The 16010-nt window shown below is 53.9% G+C and overlaps 1 protein-coding gene across 3 annotated transcripts in view; it reads left to right on the top strand.

Annotated features, from left to right (window-relative positions):
- Positions 1-16010, top strand: part of ASS1 (argininosuccinate synthase 1) — a 66813-nt gene that overhangs the window by 49312 nt on the left and 1491 nt on the right. For all 3 annotated transcript variants that reach the window (XM_011971153.1, XM_011971154.1, XM_011971152.1), the window contains 3 exons: positions 5131-5262; positions 10400-10556; positions 15339-15404. In XM_011971153.1, the coding sequence (XP_011826543.1) occupies positions 5131-5262; positions 10400-10556; positions 15339-15404 (355 nt within the window). The remainder of the gene's footprint in view (positions 1-5130; positions 5263-10399; positions 10557-15338; positions 15405-16010) is intronic.

Raw genomic sequence — 16010 nt, 5'->3', positions numbered from 1 at the left:
AGTAATTATGGTGTGATTGAAGCTTCTCCAGAGAGAACTGCTGACACCTCTGTCTTTTTCCTGTAAACATGGGGAGATGAAAATAGACACTTGGAGCTGCTGTGCGTGTCACTCCAAAGATGTCTGTTGTCTCTTCCACGGCAACACAGAGGCTCAGCTGTCATTTCCTCCTTCTCTCTGCACGGTGGTTTGTATGCCGACTGTCAAAAGCCCCAAATCTATAGTCTTTTAGCATCAGGTTTCTGTCACTTTTTTTTTTAAGTCTTTTTTTTCGCAGAAGAAACACACAGAAATCGTCTGTACCCCCTACCCCTGCGGAGAGGAGAGGGAAGAGCTTTAAAATGCACGCGCGCACACACACACGCACGCACGCGTGACAGCAGCAACCTAAAAACAAGCTTTTTGATCAGTCACAGTTAACTTGAACACCTTCTAAGAGAAGGAGCAGGAATATTAATTGCGCTGGTGCGTTTTGTGTCTGCAGCCTTTCCCCTTGAGGGTGGCAGCCAAGAAGCCGGCGCTGGGGGCTCGGGAAGAGGAGGGTTCTGCCCTCCCTCTGCCCACCAGACACTCTCTGCTCCCGGTGGCACTGGTCTCATTTTCCTGGGGACACCTGTGATGGGCCAGTAGCTGGAGCAAGTCAGAGCTCTTCCCCGAGCCCTGAACCTCACCTGCGTCCTCCCCTCTCTGGACTGATGGGAGGCGACGCTTCAGCCTAGAGTGTTCTCGAGACAAGACTCTCAGTAAATAGGGCACACCTGGAGGACACTCTGAACACTTACCTTTGAGGTAGGTCCCAAAGGAAGTTGGAATGTCAGAGCAGCAGGAACTTGCAGCCTTCTTGTTGCCTGGGTCTAAGAGAGGGGGCTGAGGCCGGCCAAAGTCACACAGCAAAGCCAAGCTGGGCACCTTCTGTAAAGACATGGTTATAAGACTCCTGGTGCCCAGCTCCAGCCCTGCAAATATAGTTTGGACTGCCCCGCAGTTGGCCCAGCTGAGGACAGAAAAGCAGGGAGGCGGGCCTGGGTGTCTAGGAGTTGAAAATGAGGAGGGCTCCTGCTACTGGCCTGTCCAAGATGGCACTAACACGACTCTGTGGCCAGTGTAAGGATGGGCTTTGCAAGTTTCTAGAATATTCCAAAATGTACCCAAACTCATCACTAGAAGTCCTGTTTCCAACCCAATACGTATCCAGTTCGAGTATGTACCAGGATGGGAGGACCAGCAGGACTTTGTCAGTGTCGTGCTCTTGGTGGCTCTTGGGAAATTGCTTTATTTCTGGTAATAAGGTTTCTAGGCTAATTGAAAACTTGCTCCTCCAACATTATCGTTGTATCTGCCATTTTGGAGACGGAGATTTCCCAAGGTTCTGCACGCACTGATCTTTCTAAACACATTGCTCAGCCATTCCCCTTTCTGGTGGCTTGGCGCCGTCGTGTTTGTTTGGGGTCGTCATGTTTTGTGTTGTGTTTCTTTCAGACAGGGCTGAAGTGTCACCAAGGCTGTAGTGGAGTGGTGCAGTCATGACTCACGGCAGCCTCGACCTCCTGGGCTCAAGCAATCCTCCCACAAAGCACACACCACCACCCCCAGCTAATTTACCATTTTTTTTTGTAGAGACAGGGTCTCCCTACATTGCCCAGGCTGGTCTTCAACTCCTGGGCTGAAATGATCCTCCCACCTTGGCCTCCCAAGTAGCTGGGACCACAGGCACATGCCACCACACCCAGCTCATTATTTAATTTTCTGGTAGAGATGGGGTCTCATTATGTTGTCCAGGCTGGTTTTGTTTTTTTGGGGTTTTTTTGTTGTTGTTGAGACGGAGTCTCGCTCTGTCACCCAGGCTGGAGTGCAGTGGCGCATCTCAGCTCACTGCAAGCTCCGCCTCCCGGGTTTACGCCATTCTCCTGCCTCAGCCTCCCGAGTAGCTGGGACTACAGGCGCCCGCCACCTCGCCCGGCTAGATTTTTGCATTTTTTTAGTAGAGACGGGGTTTCACTGTGTTAGCCAGGATGGTCTCAATCTCCTGACCTCGTGATCCGCCCGTCTTGGCCTCCCAAAGTGCTGGGATTACAGGCTTGAGCCACCGCGCCCAGCCCAGGCTGGTTTTGAACTCAGCTCAAGCAATCCTCCCGCCTTGGCCTCCCAAAGTTCTGGGATTACAGGTATGAGCCCCCACACACCTGGCCTGTGCTGAGTTCTATGTCCCTGTTCCCCAGGCTGTCTATAATGACTTTTCTCAGTCACTCCTCTGTTTCTGCCGCCATCAGCCTTTTTACCCTTTCCTGGTTTGTGGCTCTGAGCTGCTCTGCAGAAAATGATGACGGACCCATTTGAGCTGTGTTTTACAAGAGTCACGGTGAGGCCTGAGGAACTCCCGAGGGATGTGAGGGCTTGGGCCGCTGCATAAACTTGGAGAGAGGCCATTTCCTGCTCAGCAGTCACAACTAAATTCAGACGGTGGAGACTGCCGAAGGCTACAGCCCCCACCAGTGAAACGGGATGGGCTCTTTGGTGGCACGCGATACTCGTATTTGCACCTGGTTGCTGTGAGGAGCTTTCACAAGCATGTCACCTGACACCAGTATATCAGGGGTTTACAGATGAGAGAACCAAACCTCCAGAGGTTCCCTTCGGCCCAGGTACACAGAGCCATGGTGAGCACCCAAGCTTTTCCTCCACAGCAACAGCCCGGACTTGGGCTTTCTCTCATGCTCTGGTTAGCAGTTGATCACTTTGCCAAAGGCCCTTCGAGGCCACCTGGAGCCGAACGGGAGACCCCGGTGCTGGGCCCGTTCCCCCTCCAGTTGGCTGGTTAGTATTAGGCAAGCCAGTCCCCTCCCCAGGCCTCAGGTTCTCATTTGTAAAACTGGTGTGTGGGACTAGATTTAAGGTGAGTCCAGAGTTTGCAGAGCGGCCTCCGTTCCTCCCAGCACAGCCTCTGCCATCTCTTCTATATGCTGGGCTCCTGCCGCAGGCTGCTGGAATACTAAGTTGGCAGCTAACAGTCGGGGGAACACGGTACCGGATTGATCTAATGCAAGCTTTGACATTTCTGTGATTCTAAGACTTAAAGATCAAAGACTGGAGGAGTTCTCCAAGGAGGAAACTTCTGGTAGGGCACAAGGGCTCGGCAGACTCAGCCTCCCCAGATCCCCGGTGGGCTTCAGAGTCAAAACCAATATCCTTCATGGTTTTTATATTTTTTTAATTTTAAACTTGTGGTAAAATACACGTAACATAAAATGAACCATTTTAAAATGCGTAAGTGTGCCGCTCAGCGGCATCCGTTCCCAGGGCTGTGCCACTCAGTGGCATTAGGTCCGTTTGCAGGGCTGTGCCGCCGTGACCACCATCCACCTCCAGAACATTTTCGTTTTGCAAAGCTGAGATTCTGGCCCCATGAAACACTCCCCATTTTCCCTACCCCAGCCCCTGGCAGACACCATTTCTGTCTGTATGATTTTGACGACTCGAGGGGCCTCCCATGAGTGGAACATACAGTGTTTTTGTGCCTGGCCTTTGCACTTAGCGTCATGGCCTTATGTTGATGCTGTGGCATGTGTCAGGATTTCCTTCTTTTTTTCCTCTCTCTCTTTGTTTTAGACGGAGTCTTGCTTTGTCACCCTGGCTAGAGTGCAGTGGTGTGAAATCAGCTCACTGCAACCTCTACCTCCCGGGTTCCAGTGAGCCTCCTGCCTCAGCCTCCCAAGTAGCTGGAGCTACAGGCATGCAGCACCATGCCCGGCTAAAGTTTTTTGTATTTTTAGTAGAGACGGGGTTTCACCATGTTGGCCAGGCTGGTCTTGAATTCCTGACCTCAGGTGATCCGCCTGCCTCGGCCTCCCAAAGTGCTGGAATTATTACAGGCGTGAGCCACTGTGCCCGGCCTCCTTCCGGCTGAATAATATTTCACTGCGCATTTTGCTTCTGCACTCATCCCTCGATGGACACCTAGGTTGCTTCCGCCTCTTGGCTATTGTGATTAATGCTGCTATGAACCTGAGTTGGGTCTTTTTCAAGCAGCCACTGTAGAAAGAGGTTAGTAAATTCCCAGGATAATTGAGAACCTGCGCCTTTAGTGATGTAACGTGTAGTGGAAGAAAGGAAGTTCTTGGGGTAGAATCCCTGGAGATGGGGGAGCTATGGGCCCTGCTCCACCCAGACAGCAGCTGCAGGGCAGGCTTGCCCAAGGCCAGGTCTCTGAAGTGGATGAGAGAGGTTGCACTCCTGGGGCAAGAGGGAGCCTGGGCTGTGTGGTGTGGGCAGTCCTGCCTCTTGGTACCCCATTGTCCTCTGATGCAGTAGGGCCTTACCCCAGACCCAGCTCAGCCCAGGGCCAGGCACTTCTGTGTCACTCAGAGATCATCTGTTCCAAGCAGGTTGTTTTCCAAATGGAGGGACTGGGCCTGAGGTCGCAGAAGGGGACTTGAGCAATCCCCTCTCCCCTGACCTTCCAGGGTTGGGCCTCCATGGCCAGTTGACTTACAGGGCAGCAGACAGCACTGGTGAGGGACTCGGGGGCCTACATTGAGTTCCCAGCTCCACCTAGAGCAAGCCCCCTCTCCTCCTGGGCTCAGTTTCCCCATCTGTACAGTGGGGTCAGCCTGGGTGATTACCCAAGCCCTCTGCCACTCAGTGGTCTCTGGAAAGACCTGGCCGCAGGGGCCCCACAGGCTGAAGGTGGCACGTGGGTACACATGTACATGTATGTGCACAGCCGTCCCCCTCCCCTGGCTCCCTGGTGGAAGGGAGGAAGGGATATTTGGGGCTCTGGGCTCTACTGTAGTCGCTTTAATTACAGGCTTTCAACCTCGGGCCGGTGGGCACGCATGGGGAGGGAGGGGTTGCTGCTCCGAAACCCTGTCATTTTCTAGCATCGGCGGGCCCCTTCAAAGGGGGCATCTAGACATTTTCTCCGCAAGCTGCAGAGTGGACTGTCGTGGCCCCAGCATGAACATAATGACAGATGCATTTTGCAGCAAGCTGGGAGTGAATGGGTCTGACCGGCTTGTCTCCCGTCACACGAGTCATTATTATTATTTTTTTTTTTTGTCATTTGCTGACAGTTTGGGTTTCATGCGTTTCTCTCTTTTTTCTCCTTTTCCCCCTGCCTGGAAAAATGGCTAGGTATCTACGAGACCCCAGCAGGCACCATCCTTTACCACGCTCATTTAGACATCGAGGCCTTCACCATGGACCGAGAAGTGCGCAAAATCAAACAGGGCCTGGGCTTGAAATTTGCTGAGCTGGTGTATACCGGTGCGTAAGACTCTACGACTGTCCCCTCTAACCGCCCCACAAGGGATCCCAAATCACCGTCCGGCCCTCGGGCCTGGCCCTCCCCTCCGTATCAGCACCTTCCTCCCCTGCCACCCACTGCCATCCTCGTGTGAGACCCCAAAAGGTGCAGGCCAAAGGGGGTTGAGGGAAAGTGCAGGCATGACGGAGCAAGGGGATGCTGGAACCTGCCTTGACATGGGGTGTGTCCAGGGTGATGCACCAGCCTCCACCGCCTACAGTTTGCATGACTCCAGCACGTGCCAGGCGCTGGGCACTGCGGCGACATGCATCACCCCACATGGTCCTCACAACTTTCCCAGAAGGTCTGCGGCTCCCTGTACACATGAGGAAACTGAGGCTCTGAAGGAAAGCCTAAAACCAGAAGTGGCCTAGCTGGGTTTGACCCCTAAGTCAGGCTGTCTCCAGGCAGAACCTGGACCTATTCTATGAACTTGAGGGAGAGGCTCTGTGGACCAGGAACTCAGCCCCAGACCCCAGTACTGCAGAAGCCAGATCGTGACCATGAAACCACTGAGGTGGCCACAGGGCCTGCACCTTGCCACACACCCAGCCAATGTGTGGAAGGACCAGTGGGTGACATGAGCACCTGAGGCGGGGGTGTCCCCGTTTTGCAGGTGAGGAGTCCGGATTTCCATGCCTTGCCTGGATTCCAGCCTTGGAATCCTGACTCCAAAATCCAATCCTCATATGGTGTAACAGGGGTCCCCAAACTCCAGTCCCTGGGTCAAATCCAGCCTGTCACCTGTTTTTGTTCAGCCCATGAGCTAAGAATAGTTTTTACGTTCTTATTTATCTATTTATTTGGGGCAGACTTTCACTCTTGTTGCCCGGGCTGGGGTGCAACGGTGCGATCTTGGCCCACTGCAACCTCCGCCTCCCTGGTTCAAGTGATTCTCCTGCCTAAGCCTGCTGAGTAACTGGGATTACAGGCACGCGCCACCACGCCTGGCTAGTTTTTGTATTTTTAGTAGAGTTAGGGTTTCACCATGTTGGCCAGGCTGGTCTCAAACTCCTGACCTCAGGAGATCCGCCAGCCTTGGCCTCCCAAAGTGCTAGGATTACAGGCATGAGCCACTGCATCTGGCCAGTTTTTACATTTTTAAATGGTTGGGAGGAAAAAAAAATTTAATGCTATTTCATGACAAATTATATAAAATTCAAGTGTTGCCGGGCACGGTGGCTCACGCCGAGCGAGGTGGCTGTTTTTGCATTGTCTGTGGCTCCCCTGGAGTGGCAAGGGTAGGTTGAGCCATTTTGAGAGAGACCCTAGGACCCGAGGAGCCTCAAATATTGGCTCTCTGGCCCTTCCCACCCCTACTCCATAACATACACATACCCCTGATTTGGGCATTACATTAAATAGTTGCCCTGAGCTGTGGGAGGACAGGCTGTTGCCTGAGGCCGACCCTCACATCTTTGGGGGCCTGGACATCAGGGGACCCGTGCAAAGTTAGTATTAGTTAATCTAATAGCTTCCTGGGCTAAGCTCTCCTCCCCTCGCCTCTTCCCCTCCAGTCTCAGATTTTGTTTCCTTTTAAGCCTCCTAATCACTGTAACTCATCTCAGGATTTCAGGAGGGCTCGGCGGTTATTGGCTGGCATTATTTCTCCCTGCCATTGTTCCTGGCAGCTTTGAAGCCGAGTTCTGCCCCCCTTCCCAGGTACAGACAGGTGCTTAAATACCATTGTCTCCTGCGGGCTTTCCAGCCTGGTGGGACTGCAACCCTGAAAGAAGGATTTTACTTACAAAGTGAGAGAGTTATTAAGATGTGGCAGAGGAGGGAGCACCTGGCTGGGCTGCTCCGGGGCCTCCATAGAGGCTGATCCCACCGTGGCCGTGGCCGCGGCTGCCACTTATCTTACTGTCTTGCTGCCAGGCTCTGAGCTGGGCACCTGATGGGGTATTATCTAATATTAGCTGTGCAGAGGTGAGGAAACGGGGGCCCCCAGGTGAAGACACTTGCCCAGGCTCTCCTGGCTGGTGATGGGCAGCTTTGAGCTGGGGACAGGCCAGCTGTAGCGGCCAAGTTCCCAGTTATTCCGACAGATTCCAGGATGCTCATGATCAAGGGGCGCGGCGGCACAGACAGGGGAACCCTGGATGTAGGGCACAGTTTGGCTCCTGGCTGCGATCACGGTGCCTCTACACCGGACTGGCTGGGTTGAGTCCCTGCTCTGTCCTGTCAGCCAGCGACAAGCCGTCTACATCCCAAACTGAGGTACAATGATTAGGAGACTTAAAAGGAAACCAAACCTCAGAGTGGAGGTGAGGGACAGTAGGGGCTTCTTCTTGGTGGTGATCACTAATACTAACTTTATCCTGGTCCGCTGACATCCAGGGCTCCACAAACACCAAGACGGGCCTCGGGCAGCAGGCTGACCCCCACAGCTCAGAGGGGCTGTTTGATGCGATTTTCCCCGTGAGGGATACAGAAATGGTACCGACCAGGGCTTTGCTTGATCATCTTACTTAACCTCCCTAGGCCTCAGTTTTCCCATCTGAAGAGTGGGAATAACAGTTCTGTCTGGTGGTGAGGACTAAAAGCATGAGTATCTGTGAAGCACCTGGAACTATGTCTGGCAGGCGAGTGGTTATTCCAGTGCGTGAAATAACTGCGAGCACCTGGCGTGGGTTCCCAATGTGGAGGCAGGGCACTTGGAGCCTTGCCTCTGGCTGGGTTAATGGTCTTGAGCAGGTCTGTCTCTTCCCTGAGCCTCAGTTTCCCCTCCTGTCAAATAAAGGGCACCAGGCTGAGGGCACGCCAGGGTCTCTTCCCAGTCCCGTCTAGCTCCTGGGTGGAAAGCCCACCATTCCTCCAGGAATGGCATCCAGGGTTAGCCTGGCAGGACCCCAGCTTCAAGACCCTGGCAGGGCCCAGTGGAGCGTCTCATCCAGGGGGTATAGCTCACCTCTTCTCCCCTCACCTCCATTTCTTCAGCAATACAATGGGTATAAGGTGCAAGGCACACAGAATTGCTCCAGTTAGAAAGGGTTGCATGTGTTTGGTTGGGGTTAGCAGCATGGGGGAGGGGTCCCTCTCCAGCTCAGCCCTACGCCCCACCCACAGTGTATCTGCAGGTCTAGGGGGTGCAGGGTCTCCCCCGATGCAGCTTAAGCCAGGCTCGCTGTCCCCCAACCCAGGCTGGGTCTGCTGGGAAAAGAAATCTGAGCAGAAGACCCCCGTGGGGGCAGAGGTAGAAAATTCTGAGATAAAGCCCAGGCCAGTTGCTCCCACGGAGATCTCTGTCCTATCTCTGGCTCCATCTCTTGCCTGTCTTCCAGCCTGGAAACTTAATGGGCTAATTATCCCCGCTCTGTCGGAGAGATGGCCAAGCCCAGGACACCAGGGCATGGGGGGCTGGGAGAACATCAGTGGCCCCCTCCACAAGGGTCTCAGGTGTGTTGGAGAAAGCCCTGGGCCAGAGTTAGGAGTGCTTCATCAGACCTGGGCTCTTCCACAGTCTTGCTGTGTGGCCTTGCACAGGCTGTCTCCCTCTCTGGGCCTCTCTCCCTGTGTACAGTGAGGGCTGGCACACAGCATGGTGTTCAAACTGCAAATGCAAAACGCTTTGCACTCTGCGTTCTCTCACTGAATCCACACAACCTCTGGTTAGTCATGTTTTCTCACTGTGCAAATGAGTAAACCGAGGCTCAGGGAGGTTACATCACTTGTCCAGGTGTGGCTGGGATGTGGACTCAAAGAATGGGACACTGGAGAGCAAGGGCTCAACCTCTACTCTCCCTGCTTGGCCCTCCCCCGCCTCTGCAAGCCCCAGGACCCCATCCCAGAGGCCTGTCCCCTTTCCCACGGAGGGCCTCAGCAGGTGCCCCCAGGGGCCTGGGCCTCCCACAATAGCCGCAGCCCCTGGGCTGACCCGGCCCTTTATCAGGGCAGGAGATCATGCACCATCTGGCCCCGCAGCTGCCCAGGTGGGCTCACCTTCCCGGCTCCGTTTCAGGAAACCCTAGCCTTGCCCTGTCCCTCCCCCAAGCCATGGCCGGCCTGCCTGCCGCCCCTTGGTCCCAGCCTCCATCAGAAGCGGCTAGAGAGAGGCCCGGGCCAGACTGGGGTCTGAGCGCTACCCCTCCCTGGCCTTTAGGGCTCTGGGGGAGAGGGGAGGAAGCATGTTTCTCAGGCACCTCCTGCCCCCACCTACACACCAAGGGATGTTCTGGCCATAGAGAAAGCTCCGAGTTGATAGTAGGAAGCAGAGTTGTTACAACTTGGGCCAACAGAAGTCAAATGGAGGCTCCCCACTTCCAGCCTGTGTGATCCTGGAGAAGTTTCTTAACTTCCCTGAGCCTCCCTTCCTCACCCAGAAAGGCGAAATGCTAAGAGAGTGTCTCTCAGAGGGCTGTCTGTTAGGATTCAGGGAGCTAGCCCAGATGAAAGCCTGAGCGCGGTGCTGCTGCTTATCTATGCAGAAATATTCTATCTGCCCAGGAAAACAGTAGCAGGTGCAGAAAACAGCCCAAGGATTCCAAGGGGCCTGCCCACCCCGAAGGCACCTAGGACTCCAGTTCACGGTAGCCCCTAAAGCCGGTGCGGCTCAGTGCTAGGGGCTCCACACGAAATATTACTGTGACATCCCCACTCAACAGATGGGGAAACAGAGAGGGGAAGGTTATGCATGGCCATGGTCTTGAACCACCACCTAGCTGCCTGCACTGGACACCCACATCACCAAGCCCCAGGCAGCACGTGCCTCTCAGTACTGTCTGAGCCTTCTGCTTCCCCCAGAAGATTAGAGCCTCCATTGGGCCAGGGATGGGGGCCCTTTACCATTGTGTCCCCAGTTGCTGGCTTGTGGCACTTCCTGAATGCCTACGGCATGAAGCAGTGGGTCACTTCCCTCCTCCTGACCCTTAGGGAAGTGACCTAGGTGGTCACCTCCTTACCCACAGGCCCTTTGCAAGGTTAGAGGGCAAGACTATGAAAGCATGGTCCTCAACTCAGCCGCTGGCAAGCGCACATTGTACCAGACGCATGGGAGGCAGTCATGGTCTGCATGGCGGGGTAAAGCATGCGGCACCCATCCTGTGCCCTTGCTGTGTAGGAGGCCTCCCTAGTGATACCCCGTTTTCCTCCCCGTAGGTTTCTGGCACAGCCCTGAGTGTGAATTTGTCCGCCACTGCATTGCCAAGTCCCAGGAGCGAGTGGAAGGGAAAGTGCAAGTGTCCGTCCTCAAGGGCCAGGTGTACATCCTCGGCCGGGAGTCCCCACTGTCTCTCTACAACGAGGAGCTGGTGAGGTAGGCGCCCCACACCTCATCCTGACCCCGACTTGGGCACAGAGCCTATCTTTTGACTGGATCCTCAAGACATCTGTACCTGAGCACATGTCAGGCACCATGCAGAGGATAGAGCAATGGTCACCGAGGATATAGACACCACTATGCTTCCGTGGAACTTACAGGCTAGCTGGGAGAAAGGCATGGATCAAACCATCACCAGAATGTAGAATCAGACAAGGTGGCAGCAGGCTATGACGAATGCAGGATAGTCTGGCTGGGTATAATAACTGGGATTGGCTAGGAGGTGTGGTGCATCCCTGTAATTTCAGCTGAAATTAGGAGCCTTAGGAGGCCGAGGTGGGAGGATTGCTTGAGCCCAGGAGTTCAAGACCAGCCTGGGCAACATAGAAAGACCTTGTCTCAAAAAATATATATGTGTGTGTGTGTATATATATATATATAGAATAATTGGGGTTGTGGAGAAGCTCCTTTGCTATTCAAACAATAGCAGAGTTAACAGGTGAATAGCAGGGAGGGGTGGGAGGGCAAAAGAGGCCAGGGGGAGGGAGCCGAAGCTAGATCTTAAAGGGAAAGGCAAGATCAGATCTGCGCATTTAGAGGGTCCTTCTGGCTGCTCTGGAGAACGGATTTGAGTAGGTGGGAGGGCACCTGTGGAAATGCGGTAGCTTGGACCAGGCTGATGACTCCCGGACTAGATAGCAGCAGGCGAAGCTGACACAAATCTAGGAGGAGGGATTGAAATGACTTGGATGTGGAGGGAGATGGAGGATCCAGAATCACTCTAGTGTCTGGGGTCGTGAGCAGCTGGGTGCAGTCCCTGGGTTGAGGAAATGCTCTTGAGGAAGGATCATGCATTTGGATTTAGGTGTCATGAGCATGGGTTTCTTTTGAGATAGCTGGGAAAACTAACTAGAAGGCCGTCGGACACTTGGGTCTAGAGTTGAGGAGAACCTAGGCTGAACACCCTGGAGCATCATAGGCATTTTGATGTTCTCTGAAGCCCTGGGCCAAGAGAGACTGCCGAGGGGAAAGTGTGGAGTGAGACAAGAAGGGAACCAGCTGGGCAAGATGGCATACACCTGGAATCCCAACTCTTTGGGAGGCCGAGGCAGGAGGATCACTTGAGGCCAGGAGTTCAAGACCAACCTGGGCAACATAGTGAGACCTCCTCTCTACTAAAAATAAAATTAGCTAAGCGTGGTGGCATGTGCTTGTGGTCCCAACTACTTGGGAGGCTGAGGTGGGAGTGTCTCTTAAGCCTGAGAGATCAAGGGTGCAGTGAACCATGACCATGCCACTGTACTCCAGCCTGGGCAACAGAGCAAAACCCTGTCTCAAAAAATAAATACATAAAATATTAGCCAGGTGTGGTGGCATGCACCTGTAGTCCTAGCTACTCAGGAGGCTGAGGCAGGAGGATAACTTGAGCCCAAGAGTTGGAGGCTGCAGTGAGCCAGGATCGCACCACTGCACTCCAGCCTTAGTAACAAAGTTAGGCACTGTCTCTTAAAAAAAAAAAAAAAAGGCGGGGGTTAATGCAAGTGGAACCATGAGGAGATTTCTCATTGATGGACCAGGCAGAAGGTGGCCAAGGAGGAGCCCCTGGATAGGCAGGAGGGCCCTGGTGAGCCAGGGCCAAGGTGGCAGCTAACGACTGGCCACTCCTGCATCCGTCCCGTGGATGCGAGTGACCTGCACCAACGGACGAGGTGTCACCTCCAGAGGTCACCTGGTTAAACTAGAGATGGGGCAGGCCCCTGTGGGACAGACAGCCCCCACTGGACGAGGGTCCCCCAAGGCCCAGCTTAGCTCAGGCCGAGGCCAGCCCCTCCCTCCTGGAGGCTGGTTGGGAATTAAAGTACGAGTCTTGCTTGCCAGTCAATATTTTTTTCTTTCCCTTCTCCTTGCCATGTTGAGTTTCTCCCCCCTGCAATCTTTCTAAACACGTTATAAGCCATAAATACAACTGAATCAGTTTAGATCAGTCGGGGTAAATGTCAAATTATCTTCTCTCTTTCTCTCTCTGGCTCTTTCTTCCCTCCCCCTCCAAATCAACAGCCTCTAATAATCTGTCCAACCCTTCATTAAGCCTTACAGTCTCACTCAGGGAGATTAAATGAATAAAGTAAAAAGGGAAAGGGGGAAAAAAAAGAGAGAAAAGCAGGAGCATTTATTCTCACTGTGTCTCCGACCATTTCCCTTTTCTTTTTGATTTCTACATCGCTGACTTGAAAGCCCTTGAGTGACAGCGTCACAGGGCCCAGCGAGGAAGCCGCGAGAGGCAGCAGAGCTGGAAATGCCGCGGCACAGTCGGTAGAAAGTAACGTAATTATAGAGCAGGTCAGAGCCACTCGAATGAGCAAAAATAAAAGCACAAGAGGTTTTCTGTAGACCGTCAGGGGAGGTAAAAAAAAAAAAAAAAAAAGAAAAAAAAGAAAAAAAAAATTCATTGTAAACTCTTTTTCCACCTCCCCTCTCACTTCAAACCACAATTTTTAAAAGAGGTTTTTTAAGTTTCTGAGAGACCCCTCTTGGAACTCCCAGCAGCCTCATGGGACGTTTGTCCCTGGACGTGGGCCCTCTTTGCAGGGGCTGCCAGGGCAGTTGGGAAGGTCCCGCCTTGGGGAACAGGATGGGGAGAGTTTGTTGTGACTTGTGAGAGATGGAGGTGAAGGGACAGATGGTCACGGAGGTGGGATTCTGTGTCCTGCATTCTCCCTGCGCTGAGGACAGGGGCCAGTGGGGCTGAGGCTCGGTTTCCAAAACAAGGTCTGACCAAGGGATCTGAAGAGGTTGGTGGTCTAGTTTGGTCCAACCCTTCCTAAGCACCGATTCTGCACAGAAAGGGGTGGCCAGCAAGTCTGGCATCTCCTCCTCTTCCAGGGAATGAAAGCTCCTAGTGGCTTCAGTGCCTGAGCCCTGGAGGGGCCATGGAGGTATAGAGGAGGGAGTAAGGGAAGTCAAGGAGGTGCAGGAGTACGGGATTGACTTTGCAGAGAGTTCCACGCGCCCACCGGCTTCAAGGCCTGGTGAAGGTCAGGGCCCGGGTCCTGAACGAGTCACTGGGGCCAGGCAGATGCAGAGACCTCATCGGTTCTTGTAAAAAGTCCACAGTCTACAAAGAACCAGTCAGAGGTCCAGCCTCAGGGTCTCAAAGCAGCAGATCCGCCTGCCCCCCGACACCAACCCCCCCTCACCCCCATCAATCTCACTTCTCTAGAGAGGGCCCCTGAGGGGACAAGCCACCTCCTTGTCACTGGGAACCTTGAATCAGCTTTGTCCTAGGACTGCAATTCTGCAGAGGAGGGGCTGATTCAGAGCAGGACATGACAAGGGACCCCATCCTCTCAGAGGCTTGTAGAGTAGGAGGCATCTGAGTCCACGTGCCCTAAGTGCTTAGCACAACCATAATTAACGAAGGCAATGGGTGATTGATTGCTTGTGTCTGGCCCCTCCCTGTGGACACCACTCTTGCTCTTCCTTCCTTGGCACCTGGCCCAGCACCTGGCAGGCAGCAAAAGGTTTAATAAATGCCTGAACAAATGAATGAGTGAATGAATAGTGTTAGTACTAGTGGGTGCTCACTGTGTGCCAGGCACCAGCTACATTATTTCTCTTTTTTTTTTTTTGAGACGGAGTCTCACTGTGTCACCCAGGCTGGAATGCAGTGGCCGGATCTCAGCTCACTGCAAGCTCCGCCTCCCGGGTTCACGCCATTCTCCCGCCTCAGCCTCCAAGTAGCTGGGACTACAGGCACCCGCCACCACACCCGGCTAGTTTTCTGTATTTTTAGTAGAGACGGGGTTTCACCATGTTAGCCAGGATGGTCTCAATCTCCTGACCTCGTGATCCACCTGCCTCAGCCTCCCAAAGTACTGGGATTACAGGCTTGAGCCACCGCGCTCGGCCCCAGCTACATTATTTCATGTGGAACCAAAAGTGACGTTGAGAGCTAACCACGCATTTGACAGGTGCGAGGCCGAGGCTCCGAGCGCAGGAATACTGGCCTGGGCTCTCTGGTGGTATGTGGCGGAGCCAGGACGCAAACCCCAGTCAGCCGGCTGGAGTGACTGCCATGGTTAGGAAGGTTGGGAGGAGCAGCTAAGGGTGGAGAGCCCCAAAGCAGAAGGCTGGTGAGTCTGGGAGATGGAAACTGTAGAGAGGTAAAAATCTGCTGAGTACAGCAGCAGTCAACCCAGCATTTTCCATGACACACTGGCAGTGGGTACCCAGGTTTCAGGATGGATTAGGTGAAGTCTAACTGGTTGGACAAATGAGGGGGAAGGTGACTTCATGGGCCAATCTTGCTGTGAATGCTGGAGGCCTCCCTGCAGCTTGCAAAATGCCTTTGTGTTGTTGCAATTCACACCCTAAGGCCTTCTGAGCCTTCAGGTCAGTGGATGCCATCCACACAGTCCCGAAGGCACAGCTGGCTTGGACGCGTGCTCCATTTACAGACGGAGTGCTCTGGTTGGTAGGACTTCATAGGGCTAGTTCTGGGGCGGCTGCTCCTAGCCTCCCGCCACATTGTGTAGCAGGGAAGAGGCTGCTGTGTGCTCCACTAGGGCGCTCCAACCTTTGGGTTGGTGCCTGGCCCAGAAGAGGGTTCCCGGAGTTGTACAGAAATTAAATGGAAAGCCGACGTGCAGGGAGGGTTTGGACCCATGCAGGGGAAATGCCCTGGTGTCTGGGAGGTGGGCTGCCTTTGGCCCCAGCAGTGCTCCCTTCAAGCAGAGGCCAGGGCCAGGCTGAGCTGACAAGCTTCTACTCTCCTTGCAGCATGAACGTGCAGGGTGATTATGAGCCCATTGATGCCACTGGGTTCATCAACATCAATTCCCTCAGGTGAGAAGCTCAGGGCCCTGATGGGCCTTCAAAGCCCCCAGGTGTAAAGGGTAGGCTTTAGATGGGACCTTTCCGCTGCCCTGCCCTAGACAAACCCCACTTTCCTGTCCCCTCTGCCCATAGCATCCTCAGAGGCATGCTTTGATAGCCAACAGTAACAGAGGGTCCTAGACATTGGGGTCCTAGGTTCCTGTGTCCCACCCGGTGCCTCTGATACCTGCCCTCCCCTCCCCCTAAGCCACAGGGACTCCACTATGCGCTCCTTTGCAGAGCAGGTTAAACAAGGAAATAGCGTAGAGGTGGAGAGAAGCCTTTGTTTTCTGTCACCATACCTGAGCTGTAGGTCTAGCTGGAAGCCATCCTAGCCACGTGGATCTCCATGGCCCAGGAGGGTGGTATACATCATCTGAAGTCACTCAGACCTTTGATCCTCTGGGAGTCACCAGTAAGGGTGTCAGCTGTACGTGCCGCACAGATTCAGTGAAGGTTCAACATGAGCCTGTGGAAATCAAGCATGCGGCTTGGGCTCAGACCCTGGCATGCAGGAAGAGCCAGGGGGCAGTGCCAGCAGCAAGCACTCTCAGCCCAGGGCTGATGTGCTCAAGG

This window comes from Mandrillus leucophaeus, unplaced genomic scaffold (genome assembly GCF_000951045.1).
Source record: "Mandrillus leucophaeus isolate KB7577 unplaced genomic scaffold, Mleu.le_1.0 Scaffold99, whole genome shotgun sequence".
NCBI classification, from domain to species: Eukaryota; Metazoa; Chordata; class Mammalia; order Primates; family Cercopithecidae; genus Mandrillus; species Mandrillus leucophaeus.
The sequence above is the reverse complement of the archived record's forward strand: the minus strand, read 5'-3'. Positions and strand labels throughout refer to the sequence as shown.